At 47.0% G+C, this 19,841-nt stretch overlaps 2 protein-coding genes across 4 annotated transcripts in view; both read left to right on the forward strand.

Annotated features, from left to right (window-relative positions):
* The window catches only part of ATP13A4 (ATPase 13A4), a 51,223-nt gene extending 48,000 nt beyond the window's left edge, over positions 1-3,223 (forward strand). The window contains exon 32 of the mRNA XM_040613120.1: positions 40-3,223. Within this exon, the coding sequence (XP_040469054.1) occupies positions 40-153 (114 nt within the window). The 3' untranslated portion in view covers positions 154-3,223. The remainder of the gene's footprint in view (positions 1-39) is intronic.
* Positions 3,224-4,085: 862 nt separating this feature from the next.
* ATP13A5 (ATPase 13A5) overlaps positions 4,086-19,841 on the forward strand; it is a 35,580-nt gene continuing 19,824 nt past the window's right edge. For all 3 annotated transcript variants that reach the window (XM_040613122.1, XM_040613124.1, XM_040613123.1), the window contains exons 1-13: positions 4,086-4,314; positions 9,557-9,730; positions 10,834-10,980; positions 11,204-11,274; positions 11,351-11,431; positions 11,914-11,983; positions 14,165-14,299; positions 16,592-16,664; positions 17,471-17,602; positions 18,207-18,377; positions 18,612-18,769; positions 19,068-19,256; positions 19,459-19,520. In XM_040613122.1, coding sequence (XP_040469056.1) covers positions 4,252-4,314; positions 9,557-9,730; positions 10,834-10,980; positions 11,204-11,274; positions 11,351-11,431; positions 11,914-11,983; positions 14,165-14,299; positions 16,592-16,664; positions 17,471-17,602; positions 18,207-18,377; positions 18,612-18,769; positions 19,068-19,256; positions 19,459-19,520 — 1,526 coding nt within the window. In that variant the 5' untranslated portion in view covers positions 4,086-4,251. The remainder of the gene's footprint in view (positions 4,315-9,556; positions 9,731-10,833; positions 10,981-11,203; positions 11,275-11,350; positions 11,432-11,913; positions 11,984-14,164; positions 14,300-16,591; positions 16,665-17,470; positions 17,603-18,206; positions 18,378-18,611; positions 18,770-19,067; positions 19,257-19,458; positions 19,521-19,841) is intronic.

The following is a 19,841-nucleotide window of genomic DNA, read 5'->3' on the forward strand; positions in this document are numbered from 1 at the left end:
TTTATTTATTACTTGTTTATCTTGATACACTCATCACAGTTTTTATCTATTCATCAGCACTCTAGAGCTCAGCCTGCTTGGCAGCACGCACAACAAAAGAGGAACAAATGCAGACCCTCACCAATAACAGCCGTAGGTGTACAACGATGCTAACAAGCCAGAACCTTTTACAAGATACATCATTTGTGAGCTTTTTCCGCTCACGTAGCACCTTTTGTCTAAGGAGCTTGATGCACAACACACTTCTTCAGGAGAATTACAGAGGAGGCTGCAGAGACAGAGTACCTGCCAAGGATCAACTGGGAAAGGAAAGCACAAACAGCTGGTACCTGGACCACCCAGTTCAAGGAAAGGGAACAGAGAATTCAGTTATCATGTATTGCGGGTGTCTGGTGCCAGCAGCTGAATTTAAAGGACTCGTTACTCCATCTTATGGCCTCTTAAAGTCTTCATGTTGGAAAAGTAGTCCTGGAGCGTTTTGCACTAATATTCCCCACCAGAAAGTGCTTAACCCCTCCACAGCTTTTGTGTAGTTTGTGGGCAGATGGTACGCAGCCCCGAGCCAGGAGGGTCATGCTGCGCTGCCTGATGGTTCAGCACACCATGGGTTAATTGCCAAATGCGTACAAGGGAAGGCAACGCTCAACACACTGTCAGCCAAGCCAGGCTGTGTAAATTTTCTTCCTGGTTGGCTGTCAACAGTGGGGACATGATTCTTATTCTAAGAAAGTCATTAAATGTCCCGTGTGTCTGAAATACAAAGCATAGCTGTCCCTGCTCTGTAGTGCCTTGTTTTCACACTGTCCCTTGTGACCGGTGACCACTGGAAGTGCTTGTCACTGACATAGCTTTGATTACTTGGTATAGGTCTCTATAGATAAAAGGGAGTCAAGAAACATCCATTCCTGTGTCCTGTTTAAATCTAATTAATACATCTCTTTGGTACTTTCTAGATGATTAGCAGACAGAGTGGAATGCAAACATCCCACTTCACTGTGTGATTGTCCTGGCCTTTCACCTAGACACATGATAGATCGCTCCAGGCAAAAAGAGCATCCTATTGCAAGAACAGTGAGGCTGGAGAGGAAGAGGACATCAGGAGAGCATAACAATCTCTTTCTCCTGAACATACATGTTACTTGAGAGGTGCTGAAAGAAGTTTTTTTGGACCTGGGAAGAGGTTCAGATAAGAAGAGGCACGTTTCATTTACGTCTTACTCCCCTCTCACACCCACCCAAGCCCAGGTAAATCTTGAGTCTATAGCTCCAAGCCTTGAAAACCTGTAATGCTCCCTCAGCCATTCTTCAACAAACAGGGTTTTACTACTGCATGCAATCACCACGCACATGCCAGCCGGTGTCCAGCAGCTACTCCGAGCAGGACTGCTTATTGCAGCAAAGCAGCAGGGCTCTGCAGAAGTCACAGGAACTGCACCCCTTGGCACCACCAGCTGCCTTCTGTACCTTGCACGAACCTCCAGCCTGCCACTCTGCTCCTGCTTGTGATCACTTTTACACAGGGCTCACTGCCCACTCACTGCTGACTTACACAGGAGCCTCAGGCTGCCTCTCACAACGCTCTGTCATTGTTCCTGTTAAACCTTTACAGCCTTTCAGAGCACAAGTTGTACAGAAGCATCCCATCCTCTCGATATAGACTGGAGAGCAGGAATGTAGACCTGCCAGCCTATGCCTTGAGCCCAAGGCCCCAAGCAGGACAGGCAGCCGTCGACCCAACCAGTCTTTCTGCCCCAGTGACTGGGTTGATGTGAGGTCAGGCAAGCGTGCAATTCAGGGAACAACATGAGGACATGCAGAACTTAGGGTTCAACCTTTCAGCCCATCATAAAAGAATTCTATCTCTCAGTATCTTCGTATCTCATGGGGAGCTGTCAAAAGCCTAAATGTGCCACACTAGCTGCTTCTCTCTTGTTCCCTGGAGCATCTCCCTGTCAGGGAGGAAATGAGATCGGTTTGATAGGATCTTCCTGTGACAGATGCATGTTAGTTGCTTCTTATCACTTTATTATCCCCTAGGTACTTACAAACTGACCGCTTAAAATTTTTCTTTCACATCTCTCTGTGTATTCAGGTTGGGTTGACTGGCCTGTGATCCCCCTCTTTTTTGCCTTTCCAGGTGCCAGCTCTACAGCCTGGTGGGCTGGGGCTGGAGGTGTCCTGCCCAGCGTGGGGAGCATTTTGCAAGCGCAGCTGCGGGCGTGGTGGTGGGCACCCGGCTGACCCATGCAGGGGAACTGCTGGGACTCGGTCCAGAGACCGCAGGTCATACTCCTGTAAATGAAATGCACCTCACCCTGGATGGTCAAAATAGGGAGAACTAGTAACACCGCCCAGCTAATGATACCTCTCTTGAGTTTCCTTCCCGTAGAGAGTTAGAGGAGGTGTTGGCTGCTAGTAAGCAATCATCTAATTACTTTATCTCTTTGTGTATAAGCCTTTTGCCACAAGAATGTCTGCAAAGGACACGGCTGGACTTCCTGTAAGGGTGACATACAAGACCCTTAGAAACGGGCCCTGCTTCTGAAAACTGGGGAGTGGAATGACTGCAAGCGTGTCATGTCCGGGGAGCTGCATGAGAGTGACTGATGCACAGAGCAGCCTGGTGGGTGAGCCCCCCCATGCCCTCTCAGGGGAAAGGGAGAGGCAGAGGGGGACTGTTTACTTACGTTGAAATCTGGTTTAATGCAGGCTTTAGGCAGTTCAAAATGGCAATGCTTTAAAAGAAATAAGATTTATTTTTCACCACCCCCCTGATTTTTCATGATTCTTCAGTGTTTGGTCCTTGTTTGCTGTTTTATGGACACAACTGCGGCTGGCAGAACCCCTTAAAGATGGATCTGGTTGGACTGTGCAGAGCCAGCCTCTGGTATGACAATTGCTGTTTCATCATCCCAGACAGCCTGGCCTCTCCTTGCTCTGTTTCAAAGAGAAGAAACATGGATAAGTGCTTTTATTTCCTTCAGAGTCTGCCTAGTGAAAGGTGCTTCTCTCAGTTCTTGGGGCTGTTTCCAGGATGGAGCTGCGGACTGAGGGAGATTTAGGGGTCTCTTAAGACCTGCTGCACTCCAGTCCCTGGGCATCATTCTCCCTCCCACCTGGGGGAAGGGGAATTTGGAAGAATTCCTGTTTTGTCATCAGTAGGGAAATATGTTGCATGCAAAGGCTGTGTCTCTTTATCGAGTTTAAATCCCCATGTCTCATCAGTAATAAAGAATTGCTTCCCTGTGGCTGAGTCAAAAAAGGTGAGAGCAAGCTCAGAGCCATCGCCTCCATTCACACAAACATGTACTTTATTCCAGGACAATAACACAGAATATTTTTCCTGCCTGGAAAAGTGGTTGATTTCAGACTTAGACAGAAGGAGAATGGGGGGAAGACAGAGCAATTTCAGGTTAATGCCTAAAAAGTAGCTGGGACACGAGAGACTGGAAGATGCACAGTGGGGCTCCCCAGCCTGCCTGTCCCTGCTGTCCCTGCCAGGGTGACAGGCTGGAGCCCCTACCTCTCCCTGCCTCACAGGGATTCATGCTGCACACTGTTCAGGGGTCCTGTGTTGCCCAGCTGGGCTTCTCCAGAGGAGTCATCCAGCCCTGTTGTTCTTACCTTCTAACTCAGGAAGAATTTGAACCGAAGTGTGTGTTTGAGGGGATGCTCTGTGCTAGTGGGGAAGCTCAGGCTAGATCCATACCTGAGAAACACTGCTCCAGCGTGTACCTCCACTGCACTGAAACCAAGCCCAGGCCCAAACACTGCGATCTCCCTACAGCAGATGCTTCTTTCTGACACGCTGGAGGTGGTTCCCAGTGCTGGGGTGCTGCTCTGGGGTCAATTCTGTGCGGGGCTGTGGCACTCTCCCACCCTCCTCCTTGCTCTGTGCCTCGATCTCCCTCTGAGCCCTGCGCAGAGCCATCCCCCCGGCACAGGACTTCTTCCCTCACTGCTGGAGCTCTGCCCCATCCCACCCCACCCCAGTGAACACAGCACAGCCAGGAGACAGAGAAATGCATCTTACATAAGCTGGGAATTTAAGGGCTTTACGCATGAGGGTGGGTATTCCTCCCTCCCCTGGGAGCCTAATAAAAAGCCTGTGTGCTGTGAGACTTTCAAAGGCAGCAGACAGGACCACGGTGAAAGTGACTTTAACACCGGCCTGAACTTAAGCCGGTAACTGCGTTCAACATTGATTGAGCCCACAGACAGGGCATCCAGGACTGAAACCAACGTGCTCAGATGGAGGAGAAGCTTTGGAAGGATCACTGTGTGCTCCTCAACAAGGATGAGGAAAATGAGCTGGTAAGGAGTGGGGCACCATGCTGGGTTTTGGTTTCTTTGTGCACCTCTTCACTCACGTGTCCATTCTATATATGCCTCTGCTTCTTCTTCACCTTGAACTCCCCATTTGGGCACCGTCTCTTCAGCGTAGCCTTGGTGAAGAAATATGGAAGAGACCTCTTTGCCCACCAGAAGTCATCTGTCTAAGGAGCAATGTCCCTTTCCCCACTGTCTGTTCCATTGTCTTTTCCATCCTGATTGTGAGGATCTCTACTAATGGGTACACTTTCCCTTACTTACTTACACTTCCCATCATGCATCAGAAAACAAGTCGTAGGGAATGTGCTTACAAATTAGTTTATCCCGGACAATTGTCTGAAGCAGTGATTAAATCACTTCTCCTGAAATGTAAGGGACTTTGTTGCTTACCAGATCTGGGAAGACTGGGCAGATGACCAAAGTCTACTGCAACTCTCATGGCAGGAATCCCTTCTCTCTCAGTCTTTGACAACAGCTTTTATGTTGTTGCTCTGTCCTTACAAGGGTTTTTACTAATGTTAATTGAATCTACTTTCTGTCTTTGATTATGATTGATTATTTATTATGTGCAGCAGCCTGGAAGTGCTGCAGTGAGTACTTTGCAAATACAATGAGTTGGAAACTCTTCCTCTCCCTGCTGACATGGAGTGATTACACGGAGTCTGGTGAGACTGGGAGTAAGACTTTCCCCTCCAGCTTTCTGTGCAAGGGAAAACCGGAATCCAGATGTTTCCGGTGCACAGAGTGGGCACAGAAGTAGATGCCTCTGCACAGGTGTATAAAATACAGCCCTGTCATTTCTATATTTGCTAGAGATATGTATGTGCTGCGTGCACTGGAAGCACAGCAGAATGTTCCCCCAGGACAGGAGTCTCCATCCCCTGCAAGCATAGGCTGATAGCAGCTATTTCCCAGCATCTCCAGTGTCACTGTTTGCCCAGCCTTGGGGTCTGAGTAAGTGCCTCCATCATGGGAACGCAGGTGCTCAGGGCATGCACAGGTGGGAGACATCCTGCCCTGCAAAGCACACCTGCAGCTCTGTGTCATGATTGCTTGCAGGGCTACTAACAGCGGTGGGGCTTCAGTTTTGCTGGTTGCATTCAGTAAATTCCTGCTGGGATTTGACTGCTGCTCGTGTGAGCTTGTTTTAGACTAGAGAGCTCAGGCCAGTTGTAGCAGCCTGGATCCAGCACAAAATGAGATATGTGCTGTGGGAGACAGGTAAGGAGTCAGCTAGGGATCATCTGTGTCATGCTGATCGCTACAGATGGTGTTCTCCAGGGTGTCACTAGCTGGTGTGTGGATGCGGCCCTCGGTGCCTGCCTCTACTTGCATAAGAAGCAATGGGGCTGCCAACTGCCTGATGAGGATGGAGGGCCTGGATGCATGGATTGCGGCTGTTGCCACAAGCAGCCTCTTAGCTGGGAGCCTGTGCACCCCGGGTAAGCTGCACCCACTTCTAGGAGACACCTCTCTTGCCCATCCAGCCTGTGGCTGCACCCCAGCCGGCAGAGAAGGGCCCTGGCTCTGCCCTGGGTGCTGCTGGCACGACCTGCCTTGTGCAAGGCTGGCTGTGTCGGCTGAGCGCTGGCTCTTACAACGCATCTCCCTGTGGCTCCTTGTTTGCTGAAGTGGCCTTGGCTCCAGGTACTGTACTCCTTGGAAAACTCTTACAGCTGACAGGCTCAGTGTAGCACATCAGCTGTGGATGTGGGTTCCCTTGTTACCAAAAAATCGGAGGCAAAACTCTCTAACACTCATTTTTTAGTTTTAGAAAGCAAACATTCTTTATTTTCAGTACCAGCTGCACAGGGGATGAGTTCTGCCCAACATGCAATGCATGCTGACTTTGTTCTCTGTTTGTCTTTATATGGCTGATCTATACATATTTATGACATTTCTCAGAAATCATTAGCATATTTATTACCATTCCAAGAACTACTTATCCTACATACTTGCCATGCATGTGTGGTCTAATGAGTTGGGGGTCATCTGGTGGTCGTTTGGGACATCTTTATCCTTTCTTCATCCTCTTTTCTTGTTATCTTCCCTTCCTTCTTCTTGTTATTTTGGTGACCTGCTCTTCTCCTGGCCCTGTTTCAACACTCTTGGCTCGTGCCCTGGTTTCGGACCGGTTCTTATCTACTAGTAAGTTAAGCTGCAGGAGCCTACAGTTAACACAATGCAGTGTTGTACAGCTCGGCTAAAGTCAAGGATACATATGTTTCAATATTTTATAATTAAGCACACTGATGAGATTCCTCTGGTATCAGCATTTTACAATTAAATGCACTGGTAAAGTTCTTCCAGTATCCCCCTTAGCTCTGCCCTGCAGTGCTTTCTCAGTACTGTGTGGGTACCCAGTGTGTATCCTCTGGGAACAGGCTGCCCACCAGCACCGGCTGCCTGCGCACCTCGCTGTGAGGGGTGAGCTGTTGATCGGCCATGTGCTGCAGCTGCGTGGGGCCTGACCCTACCAGCCAAGGCCACCTCTCTGCCCCGTGGGACATGAGCTCCTGCCTGGCTCCATGCTGGCACAATGGTGAGGACCTGGCATGACCTGGTTGTGCTGGGGTCCCGCAGCCTCTGGGAAGGGGCACCTCGCCAGCACGCCCATGCCAAGAGCTTACAGCAACACTCCGCTTATTTAACCCATGCCTTTGACATGTATAGCCTATGTCTATCGATTATATTCCATCATGTCTAATGCATTTTTGGGTTCCTCAGTGGCTGTGTTTAGCACACAGCTGTGCGCTAGAGCAGCCCTTGCTGGCAACAGCCCGTGTTTGGTGCATGCTAGAAATCTCCAAATGCTCTCACTGGGCGACTCCTGGTCTTGCACTTATCCAGCCCTAAATGCTACAGCTGTTCCCAGCGTTCCCTCAGCTTCTGGCTGCAGATTTGGCCCTCTTCAGTCCCTGAGGGCTCATGGATGAGTTGTGGTCCCATGCGCCTCCTGCCATTCCAGCCACCCCCATAACAAGTTCCTTATTTTCCAGGCCTGTATTTGGAGAGTATTTATAAAAATCCTGCTATGAAAAGGCAAGAAAACTAAAATCTCCTTGACTGTCCTTAGTTGTGGACACTATTGTTTGTCCTCCCACTCTGAAAATACAATTGGCAGCTGTAGATGCAAACTTCTGTAGCCCCTGAAGAAATGATATTTTGTATACAGCAGGGCTGCCCATCTAAAAGCTGTAGAGCTGTTCTGAAATTGATTTCACAAACCTGGTTTAAGGACTGCGTGATTATCTTTATTTCAATTGAGCTGCATTGATTTCAGCTTAGTTTGTTGATTGTGATCAGAGTTCAGATAAATGTAGTTAATTGTTCTCTTAAACCTCAGTAGGTGCTTACTCTGCTGCCTTTATATCACTTGAAAACAGTATTTGAAGTTGAACCAGTACAATTGTTTGTACAAGCCCCCTGCAAAGCTTCTGCTTTGTTGCAAATGTGTTCCTGTAAAGCAGCGGTCATCCTTCTGCCATTTCTCATGCATATTTCAGATGTGGGACTTCCTCATTTTTATAATTTAAAATGCCATTTCCTCCTCCTCTTCTCAGCTACATAACCCATGTCAATAGGTTACACTATCCCACCACATTGTGTGCTTTAGTTGGCAAGCTACTGTGGAAAAACAGCTTGGTGGAAAAGGCCCTGGGGGTGGTGGCTGACAGCCAGCTGGACGTGGGCCAGCAGCGTGCCCAGGTTGCCCAGGGCATGGGCCAGGCACAGGCAGGGCAGCACCACAGTTGCTCCCTTGCAATGCTGCTGCTTCCCCTGACTGCTCCCGAGCACCGGCACTCTCCTGCCCTCATCATCAGTCCTAGGGTGAAGTCACAGGGATTGTCTGGAGCTGGGCTTTGTGGAGTGGGGGAGAAAGCCGAGAGGTGGCTGGGAAGTGCCCTCCCTGTACAGGGAAACAAATGGATCACTGCAGCAGGAATGAAGACACCTGGTGGAAAGCAATTATTTGCTTTTTTGTTGGTGTTTTGGGTTTTTTTGTTGGTGGTTTTTTTTTTTTTTTTTTCTCAGCAGTGGATGCAACAACAACAACAAATTAAATTTTTTCCCTAAGTTTTCATTTCAGCCTTAAACCAAAATTCTTTTCCCAGAGAAACCTGCCATAGCATGGATGGCACAAAGAGAGCCCCTTGGTGGGGTTTGCCAAGTTCCCACCTTGGTGCCTGTGGGGAAGCAAAGGGACAATCAATGGCTGGTGATGGGAGGTGCGTCACTGCAGGGCCAGGCTGTTGTCCTGTCCATCCATGGCTGCTGTCTCAGTGCTGTGGGAGCTGTGGCCGTGCTGGATGTGGATGACATGTCCAAAGGGATGCTGGCATCCCTGGGTGCTGTGAGTCACCAGCTGTGAGTCACATGCCCTGCAGGGTGCTGAGAGGGCTGGGAAAGCCCCCACAGTGTAAAAGGAAGGATCTAGTTACACTACAGGCATTAAATTTATTGTTAGCCCTGTGGGCAGGTTTGGAGAAAACCAAAGGGTACAAAAATCTAAAATTATTCTCAAGAAAAAAAACCTAAAGCTGTGGACCAAACAATCTCCTTCACATACAGTGGAGCATAACTGAACAGATGGGTTATCAAAACGAAAGGGCAAGAAAGGAAGATGACAGATGATCTGGGGAATAAGTTGGAGGAAGAGAGTGTACAGAGCAAAAAGAGTCCTTCCATATTTGCTTTCAAGATAAGATGTACGTGGTGGAAGCCAACACACCAGTAGGTACGGTAGCTGGTACCTGGGAGGAGCTGCCTGGGGCTTCACAGTTTTCTTTCCCTGAGGCACATTCTGGGTCTCTGCTGCAAGGTAGGTCGCAGCAGTCAGCACTAAGGTCACATGGAGATGCCCACCTGGGTGGCAGGCAGGGCGGTGTGGTGCTGGCACTGCAGGCAGGCTGGTACCATAAGGGGCAGCTACAGTCTTGGTGGCAAAACCTCCACACTGGAGTTAATTCTTTGTTAATCCTGGGAGAGCTGATAGGAGAACACTCTTCTGCTGGCAGTAGCCCAGCAGCATCCTCCTTTCAGCAGCTCTGCTGTATTCTTAACTACGTCATATGAACCAGAAAACTCTCATTTCCAAAAATGATTTTTAGCAGTCATAGTGGCTTCAGTCACCACCCTTCCTTTTCAGTAAGCTTGGGCTTCCAGATGAACAATCTCCAAAGTCAAACTTGTTAACAAAGAACGCTTTCTCTTTGCTGTACAGGAGATATTTGGTTACAAAACTCAAAGCTGCCGAAAGGCCTTGTGCATTGCTGGATACATCTTGTCCTGTGGGGCACTGCTGCTGCTGTTTTACTGGAAGCCAGAGTGGGATGTGTGGGCAAACTGCATCCGCTGCAGCCTGGAAGAAGCAGACGTGGTTCTGCTCAGGACAACAGTAGGTGAACCCTCCTAGCCCGCTGTCTGCAGGGTGTAGCAGGTTAATAATACTTTCCGCTTTTGTAAGTGGAGCAGAAGGGATGAGCTAAGCTTCAGAAGACCAATCGTTTTTATTTTCACGGAGTCTGAAATACCATGTAAAGCAGCACGTTTACACTGACAAGAGTGCGGCTGCTCTGCCTGGCGGCTGGGCACCTAGCAGGCTTCAGGCATCGCTGCCGCCCGCCCATGGGCTCCGGCAGCTGCCCTCTGCCAGCAGCATGTTCCGTAAAAGAGCTCTGCCTCTTCCCTTCCTTTTTGTGCACGGGGTGCAGCCAACTGGCTTCAGTGAGGGATCATCTTCAGGAGCTGTAGCTGTTCGTAGCCTTTCTGTTTTAAAGTTATTGGAGAATGCTGTGGAGATGGATTTGAGAGAGCTAGATTTCAGGCATTGGTTATATTCTAAGACTCAATAAATGTAAATTAAAACCCAACCCAATTCTAGCAGAGCAAATGCTTAAGGCACTTAATGCTCAACGTTGCAATGATATTCCTAAAATAAATGCACTCAAACCACTAAATGAGTAATCTATTGCTCATTGTAACTAGTTACATTAGACTAAACTGATTAAAGGACAATTCAGTCTGAGTGCACTTGTAGCAGTACAGCTGAGTTGCCTTTGGCTATGGATGTATGACAAGTAACACAGCATTATAGGAGTTCTGTAGAGCAAAGCACCTAGTGCTGAGGACTCAATGTCCACACCAGAGGTATTTCAGAAGGCTTTTACTTCCAAGTGGCTCTAGTCTGATTGCATAGGCTAAATATGCATCTGGTAGAAACATACCCTGTGGTTTAGTTTCATCTTCACAGATACTGCTCTGCAGCATGAATCAAAGCTAATGGAGATAATTGTGAGAGAATGCCTTCAAAGTGCTGTACTGATTAGTACTAAAACACTGATACCAGCATCCCTGTTACTACAGACTTACATTTGCTGTGATTGAAAAGATGCTACAGTACCATAGTTCTCTGGGAATCTCATATGTACTTCCCAGAATCGGGAAACTATCACAGGCAACATTTTCGATTTGCTACTGAACTGTGCTCTATTTCTCTAGGATGAGTTTCAGAGATACACCTGGAAGAAAGTGACCTGGATTGATTTGTCCACATTGGTACTACCTGTTGGTAGTAATTCAGGTGGTCCTTTTGTAGCTGATAAAGATTCGGTCTTAAACAGAGCTGTAATGAAGCCACAGCTAAAGGTAAGTCATCTATAAAATGGAGAAGAAAGATGGCTGGGACACGGTGGATGAAAATATGAGTCAAGGCACCTGGAGGCTCCCAAGGGTGCTCTGTCAGCATCTTCCTGCAAATCCTGTTTACATGAGCTCAAGCTTTCCCCTAAAACATAGGGAAGCATTTCTCTGGCAGTGAGGTGGTTTTCCCTTGAACGTCAAAAGCCATTTTTGCTATTTGGTCTTGCAGATGAGGTGTATCCAGGTGCAGAAAATCCGTTATGTTTGGGACTTTTCTGTAAAAGAGTTCAAGAAAGTTGGGTGAGTGCCAGCAGCCTGTTATAAACCCCTTTGCAGTAGAGGACTCCCTTGCCTGAACTTTTTCCTCTTGTTCTAGATCATTAGAAGACAGCAACACGTGTCACAGCATACACCACAAGTTTGGTGCTGGCCTGACAAGGGAAGAACAGGCGATCAGGTACGGTCTGCATAGGAGTAGACATGAGTTAATTATGACAGTGTGACCTATTTAATCTCACTTTCAAATTCATGTGAGCTTCTTGCTAGTCATCTCGGTAGTAAGTCAGTGCAGACTGCACGGGTGACATTGGGAAAGGTGCAGAATGGTTATCCCTCACACTTTGTAGAGCTTTCTCTGTTCTGAGTGGTGCCAGGGTGAGTGTGGGGAAAACAGCACCAGTTCCGTTAAGGGCACAGCAAGGCGTAACAGGCTTCCTTTGCCATCTCCTTAAAAGCAAACACTAAAATTCTGCTTCTGTGTAAAGTCCTCTCAGGTCCAATAGCTTCCTGACAGATTTATTTGTTCTGCTCAGCCATATGGTGCCTCAGGACCTAAACGTTTAGACAAGTGTTAATTTTTTGGGGTACGGTTTTCCACATGAAGCTTTACCTTACATGACTAAGCTATAACATGGGGAACTCTTCTCTACCTTCCTACAGGCAGCTGGTGTGTGGACCTAATGCCATCAAAGTTGAAATTCGTCCTATTTGGAAGTTACTTTTTAAAGAGGTCAGTAAGTCAGACTTGCACTTGGTGGGATGGGTGTGGAGTTTTTTGAAGGCTTCATCTGGACACTCTGGGATCGGGCAATTGATGCTTCGTAGGCATAAGCCATGGAGGAAAGTTAGCGAACCTCCTATTTGGCTATTAGAAGGTTGCAGAGAAAAATAGGAAGCTAAGAGGTTGCTTGGTGCTACGTACTTATAACAGCTAAATGTTACCCTTGTGATAACTGTGTCCCTTCTTGGACTGGAGAGCAGTGGCATGGCAGACTGATGTCCTCTGTCTCTGCTGTAGGCCCGTACTCCTGACTGAACATCTCCCGTGAGCTGGCACATCTTGCCTCGTGACTGGGCAGTGACATGCTTTCCCCAGCTGCTAGGACTGACCACAGCCACGTCAGGAGCTATGGCCTTTCATGTGGGCTCTTGATAATGATCCTCAGTGAAATTTCATTGGTATGAGTAAGGCACAATTGTTCCTCTTTAACAGCCTTGGTTTAGTAGTCCAAAGGTAGTAAAAAGCATTAGAGAAATGCTGCTGCTGGGCTTGCTTGTGGCCTCAACAGCAGTGTAAATTGCAAGTGTGCTTTAGAATGGAGGAAAATGTTTACAGAATTCCTATTTTTTAATTGCTTTATTTGCCCAGTAACTTCCTTTTCTCCTATGACATAAACACAAGACAGGTTTCTTTCCTGCTTGAATAAGGGCACACTGCAAGACTGTTCTTCCTCTATATGGGACAAAACCAACACATTTTGTGGATAACAGACATGTTTATGGATGGTTACTTGCTGAGTTTGCATATAGAAATGCTGGACATGTATTTTTGCCAACCTGTAAGCAGAGGCTTTGCATACAGGATCCTGTTATGTCATCTGTGTTCACTTTAGTGGACTACGGATGCTACATGAATGTCCTTAAAATGGAAAACAGCTACGAATGCTGGGACTCCAAGCTAGTATGTGTCTGAACTTTAAGTGGAGTTTGTCTGAAACCCTGCAAAGTACATGAAAAGCTCCAGGGCACCTGAAATTGGTTGGATTTGATGTTACCAACCTTGCAGTGCCCTCTGGAGATGGTTTTGAAGAGAACTCCAGTGTAGCACTGTAGAAGTTTATTTAATTTGAACTTTGCACTTCCATCCAAGGCTGAAGCTTCATGTTTGAAATATTAATGGTGGTGCCTGGAGGCAGACTGGTCCTCATAAGCTTGTGATATTTTGGTCCAGATACAGCTTCTGTGTCCGAAGGCTAGCACCCTGATTTAGTGTCTGTCTCTTTGTCCTAGTGAATGTCAAATAAAGTATTAAATTTTCATTGAGGGACCAAATTTGTCAGATGAATAATTCATTTCAGTTCCAATCTTTATGCAGAGAGCTTTTTTGGTGCCTATTTTAGTTATACTACTTCTACAGAAAAGTCTGTCACCCCTTCAGACAAGCCAAGTGATGGGCAAGTCTCTGAAAACCTTAATCTAATTGTTTTGTTCTTAGATAGTACCCAAAATTACATTCTCAGACTTCAGTGGGGCTGGTGGCCTGTTTTAGCATAAGGCATTAGGGTGAGTGATGACTGGCCTTGTATGGCTGATGCAAGGTAGAGTAGCTAGAAGTATGGAAGTACGAGGAAATCAAGCTTTCATTCTAGCTGTAATTTAAGACTGTTTACTGATGGACCCACAGACCATTAGTTGTTCTTTACCATTTTTCTTCTTCCAAATAAATATCGGATTCACAGTGACTTTCTTGAATCACAAAGTATTAAAGACTTTTTCAGTAACTCAGTCTTTCCACCCCACACACATTTTGTGTTTCCTGTGTAGCAATGACTTGGAATCAGAAATGTTAAGGTCACCTTTGTTATATGGCTACTGTGGGAAACCAACCAACTTAAAGTCCCTTAAGTCTGACTTCAAGTTGCCTGCATAGTTGCTGCTGCATAGTAACTGGTTAGCAACAGCTTTTAATTACAAACCCCACTATGTGTAAGCTGGTAAGTTCAGAGCTGGAGTAGACTAATTCTGTAAAATAACCGTGAAAGAATGTTGTCTTGGGATGCCAAATCAACCCTTTAAATTGGTGTTTAAGAGTCCTGGGCACTGTAATGAAATGTTCTCACCTTTTCCCACACTCAGTCTCTCCTGACGTGTTATGTCCATCCCCTGACATGCATTACATTTGCATTTGCAGATTTTAAACCCCTTCTACGTGTTCCAAGCCTTCACCCTTACGCTGTGGCTGAGCCAAGGCTACATTGAATATTCAGTGGCCATCATAATCCTGTCGATCATTTCTGTTGGCTTAACTGTGTACAACCTCACGCAGGTGAGTCTGCGGCACAGCCTGCCTGCTCCCCATCCTGCACTCTGCTAGCAATTTTATTTATCACAGACACAAGTAGCTATTTATATGCTCTTTCTGGATATTTTTATTGCTATGTATTCTGCTGTATTACTACATATTTATTGCTATAGAAGAGTTAGAAGGGTCATACCTGAGGGTATTGAACTTCCCAAGAATTAAAGAAGATTGAAGTCTGACACTGGGGGTTTGTAAGACTTTATGAAGATGGCCTTTGTCTGCGAGTCTGGCTCCTACTGAAATTTCAGGAGGACTCGCTCCTCTTAAGGTTTGCTAAGTAACAGATCTTAAGAGCAAAAAGAAACACAACTTTTTATTTCTCAAATCTGATCAACACTTCTGTCATGGATACAGCTGCTTGGAAGAAGTTTCTAACAGTCTCAGCTCATTCACTTTTTGACCTGAAGCACTCACCTGTGATAAACCTGAAACCATTAGTCTCTACTGCAGAGGCAAATAGATTGAGCTGAGCCTTGCACACAACAGTTGCCTGCCATTGGGTATCCTCATGCAGCCAGGTGAGGTTCCTGGTGCTTCCTTCTGGAATTGCAGAACACCTTTCCTGGGAATCTGGAAAACATTTTCTTGATTTCTGAACCCACTTTAAATACACAGGGAAGGCAAAAATCATATGGAGAAAGAATATCATAGGGAAAAAGGAGAAACTGTGTGAGTGAATGAAAGTATAGATGCGACAGGAACAGGAGGCTGGCGGGCAACGTTTTAGTCTCTTGGGTCTGGATATTGGGTATTACGTTCCTCTGTATTGTTAAGATTCAAAAGCAAAAATTAACTGGGGATTCCTGAGCCCTGGTAAACGTTTTGTTAATCCTCAGGAAAAGTGTAAAAGTTAGAGGACAGCACTGAGAATTACGGTTCCTGCAGACAGTGTGATGTAATTAGAGGTAGTTGCAGGGGTGAAGGGATGGCAGATCTGGGTCCTTCATGCTCATGTGTTGCTTCAGAGCCAGGCGCAGCTCACATTGCCTCAAAATTCACTGCTAAAGTCATTGTTCCAGCACTGAATTTTGAGGAAGGAAGGAAGATTCAGCCCTTTGAAAAGTTCGTTGAGAAGGTGGCATAGCAAACTTCTCTGTGAAGTGCTGCCCAGGAGGAGGCAATACTTTGCGCTTCCAGGAGCTGGCTTTTATTTGAACCAGCTCTGCTTTTCCCTAGGCTGGTGGAGGTGCACAGCACGTTCCCTGCGTAGGTCCAAGGCCTTTGGAGTCGTGGGACTTCGGGCAGTATGTGTGCACTGGTGAGCTGTGCTGATGAGGCTCACCCGCTGCCCTGCCAAGGGCATGCTTTTATCAGTCTCGCAGTGTTCCCAGCGAGGGCTTTGTGAATAGCTGAGGCTTTTGCCAGCACAGGTGTGTTGGCTGCGCATCGCATTTTTGTATCTCTGAGTAATATCTGTAGGATGAGTAGTGCTCCCATGTTGAACAAGCACTCGCATCTCTTTGAGCATACCTTTGTGCTTGAAGTGTTGGTGTCCAGCGTGGTATTGCAGAGCATGAAGAAGAGAGATGGTCCATTCAGCTTTCTTTGGCAAGGCTGGTTTTATTGTGTGGCTGACAATTTTGGCAGGACAAATTACAATGCTTGGGGCTTCTGGATATTCTTCAAACCATCCTGACATCTTCACATGAACAACGATAATGAAGAAATCGGTGTTTGGGGATTTGCAATTGCAACTTCTAAATCAAGATAAGGCATTCTCTCTAATGGCCTTGCAATGACAGTTGACTTCATCGTTATCTCAGGATATGTAATTGTCTGAGTTAGATTGCAAAAACTGGCAAAGTGCAGACACCCAACTAAATCAGAATTCCTGTTTTTCTTCTTGCAATGGCAGTTTTGCAATGACAGCCTTTACAGCTTGGTTGCCCTGTTGATAACCTCCCAAGGATAAAACTGTTGAGTACAAAGAAACCCTCTGCTAAGGGACTGCAGATAGCAGCGTTGCAGCTAAGACTGCTCTCTCTGACATGAAGCAGGAATAGCCTCTTGAAGGTCGAGGGAGATAAGCAGCATGAATAAGAAGCAAAATGAAAATTAGGTCCGTGTTCCCATGGCAGCTTGTTCTAGGTTAACTCAATGATCTCACATCCTGACTTCTAACAAGAAATGTGAAACCTCCCCTGCGTAACTCAGCCGAGTTCAGTTTCTGTGATCTTAGCATGATCACTGAATAGTAACCTACTGCTTCACTTGAGTATTGGTGTTTCAACATCGCAATTACTTTCCCACCAACAGCAGTCTACCAAGCTGCATGAGCTCGTTGAGGAGCATAACAAAGTCCAGGTTACAGTCTGCACCAAGAGCGAAGGTGAGTCATCTGCGTCTCATTCTCTTCACCAGCCTGTATAATTAACTAACATGTTGAAATGTATCTGGAGTTGCACAGCTCCTGTTGGTTTCTACTGCTGAAACGTGAAAGGCAAGCTGCAGGGAGAATGGGGCAGAGGGAGGTGAGGCAGGCAGGGCAGTGAGAAGTATGGGTACAGCCTATGTGGTGAGGTAATGATGCATCTGTAACGTTATCATCTGTATCTGCAGCATCTGTAATGATACAGGTGAACCTAGTAATTTGTGTTAAGAGTTGAGAACAGCTCGGAAAATTTAATTTCACAAACAAGCTACTAGATAACAACTCTGGCCTTCTGAGACCTGCTTCCCTGCTCTGCAATAGGCTACTTTCACAATCTTGTCAAGTACCTTGTGAGCGATTTTCAAGGAGTCTAGATATATGGCTCCCCCTGAGGTATGTGCTTTCTTTCCTGAGTCTCAATTCCTTACCCATAAAATAGGGGTTGTAGCTATTTTTGCCTCCCAAAGTTGTTGAGATGGGCAATTGCGAGGGTGATGGGGGATGTAAAGGCCTTGGTTAGGTTTTCTTGGTCAGGGTGTTTTAGGGACACTAAGTAAATGAAACTGAAGACACACACTTGGAGAGAGACGTTTAGACAAGGGCTGACCTTTGCATTGTTGCTTTTCAGCCAGTATTAACTTCTAAGAAGCACTGCCCTTAAATCATGCAGTGTAGTTTAGTGACATTGTGTGTACCTTGAGATTTTTTTTTTCATTGCCCAGAACTTGTGCACAAGTAAAGTTTGGTTTTGTATTGTTCTACAGGTTGGAAAGAGCTGGAATCTTGTTGCTTAGTCCCTGGAGACATGTTTCTTTTAGATGGAAAAAAGCTTGCTCTACCATGTGATGCGGTCCTGATTGATGGAAGCTGCATTGTGAATGAAGGGATGCTCACAGGTGTAGCACTGGAGTTTAAAATGCTAAAGCCCTGTGCAGGTTCTCTGTCAGGGGGATGTCTCTGTTCTGACAGCAAATTTTTTACTATTAGAATAGTTTGCAGCAAGAGGTGGAAAAACTGTGGCTTGAATAATTCACAGTTGTCTTGGGGTTTTGAACACTGCCATTGTGTAATATGCATTTCTTACCCGCATTAAAACCCAGTAGGATTAATATACTGTCAGGAGTAGGAGGTGAAAATACTCAAATACACTGCATATATATTTTCTGAGTTTTTGGATTCTGACTTTGCAGCAGTTCTGTTCAAGTAGGCAATGTATGAGCACAGGGGTCAGTGTTATACCTAAACATCGAGGCATGAGCTCAGCTCAGGGTCAAAATCTGATGCAAGCTTCTTGATACAAGGTGCTCAGAGAAACCACTTGATGTACTCTGAAACTAAAAATATAATGACTGTCACCATAAATCCACGTGTGTAAGTATATCAGCAAACTAATTACTCAGGCAAGCTTGAGCACCTACAGGGTGCTGCCACTTTCTAGTATGCAGAATCTGATTGACTTTTAAATCCCTTTAAAGTGAAGCTGCACACTGTTGTTCTTAGGTGAAAGCATTCCAGTTACTAAAACCGCTTTGCCCTTCACGGAGAGTCCAATGCCCTGGAAAACCCACAGCATGGAAGACTATCGGAGACACATCCTCTTCTGCGGGACAGAAGTGATACAGACGAAGCCGACGGGCGGAGGGCCAGTGAGAGCCGTTGTGCTGCAGACTGGTATTTCTCTTACTGTTCACTAACCAGTGGAGGGACAGTGGCAGCCCCAGAGGCTGGTACCAGAGCTGGTTTCTCTTGGTGGTTCAAGTCCAGGGCAGGTCTGCTGTCCCTGCGCAGTGCTTGTTGCCACCTGATGGCCAAGGCGTGTGCGATGCTGCCTGTTCCCGAGCGGCACTGTCGCAGCACGCCGCTGCAATGCCATACAGGCAACGTATGGTGCGTGTCTTTGCACAGGGTTCAACACAGCTAAAGGTGAGCTGGTGAGATCCATCCTCTACCCCAAGCCAGTAAACTTCAGACTCTACAGAGATGCCTTCAAGTTCATCATAGGCCTCTCTGTCATTGGCATGTTTGGATTCATCTACACCGTGTGTGTGTTCGTGTCCCACAACGTGAGTACAAGGGCTGCCCGCCACGCTGCAGGTGCCAGCTCTGAGCCTTGGTCACGTGAGATGCTTGGACTATTGTTCACTTCTGTATTTCAGTTTTCAGGTGCCCAGAAATTGGTAGGGGTGTGTGTGGGGTGGGGAAGAGATGGAGAGAAGCAAGCAGAATCAATCTGCCATCCCCATGGGCAGAGCTTGGGGTGCATTGCTCCTGGGCAGGAGGGTCCAACCCCCCAGGAGCGGTGGTAGTGGGGCAGGAAAGCTTTTCCCACCTCATCGCTCCTGTTGCTCTTTCTGTTTGCAGAAGCCGGTGGCAGAGGTGGTGGCTATGGCCCTCCTCCTCCTTACTGTGGCTGTGCCTCCCGCCATCCCTGCTGCCTTGACAGCAGGCACTGTTTATGCCCAAAGGAGGCTGAAGAAAAAGAAGATTTTCTGCATCAGCCCACAGAGGATTAATATCTGCGGGCAGATCAATCTTGTTTGCTTTGACAAAGTAAGGCGCTTCCTGGGCCACTGGAAGATGCTGAGGGCTGCTAGGAACATGGGATATATATGGGGTTTTTTTCTTCATCCCACCTACCCTGATCTAAGCCCAGGGAAAAAATCCTCTGTGGGAGCCGAGGAAGGACCTCTGGGGATGTGCGGGAAGAAGGGGTGGGCAACAGCAGGGTAACTAGATATTTATTTAAATTTAGACAGGCACGCTGACAGAAGATGGACTGGACCTGTGGGGCATCATCCCTGCCGAGGGGAGCCGGTAAGGAAGGATTTCATTCAGCAAGATCCTCCCATGTGGGTGTACTGCCCAAAGGTCTAGTCAGGAGGGAGGCAGTGGCATAGGACATGGAGCGGCAGCAAACAGCATGCAGCAAGAGATGTCGGGTGGGTTTGGGGAGGCAGGTTGTAATGGGTGTCCCTGCTGGGCTCCTTCCCTCCAAGGAGCGCATTTGGGCACTGCTGTGGCAAGCATAGCTGTAAAGGTTGCTGCTAATTCAAGGCAAAGAGAAGTCAGCAACAGCATGAGTGCTTTTAATTACCCTGAGGGGATTTAGAGAATATGCACAGAGCTTTTCAATTA

The sequence above is a fragment of the Falco naumanni genome, chromosome 13 (genome assembly GCF_017639655.2).
Source record: "Falco naumanni isolate bFalNau1 chromosome 13, bFalNau1.pat, whole genome shotgun sequence".
NCBI classification, from domain to species: Eukaryota; Metazoa; Chordata; class Aves; order Falconiformes; family Falconidae; genus Falco; species Falco naumanni.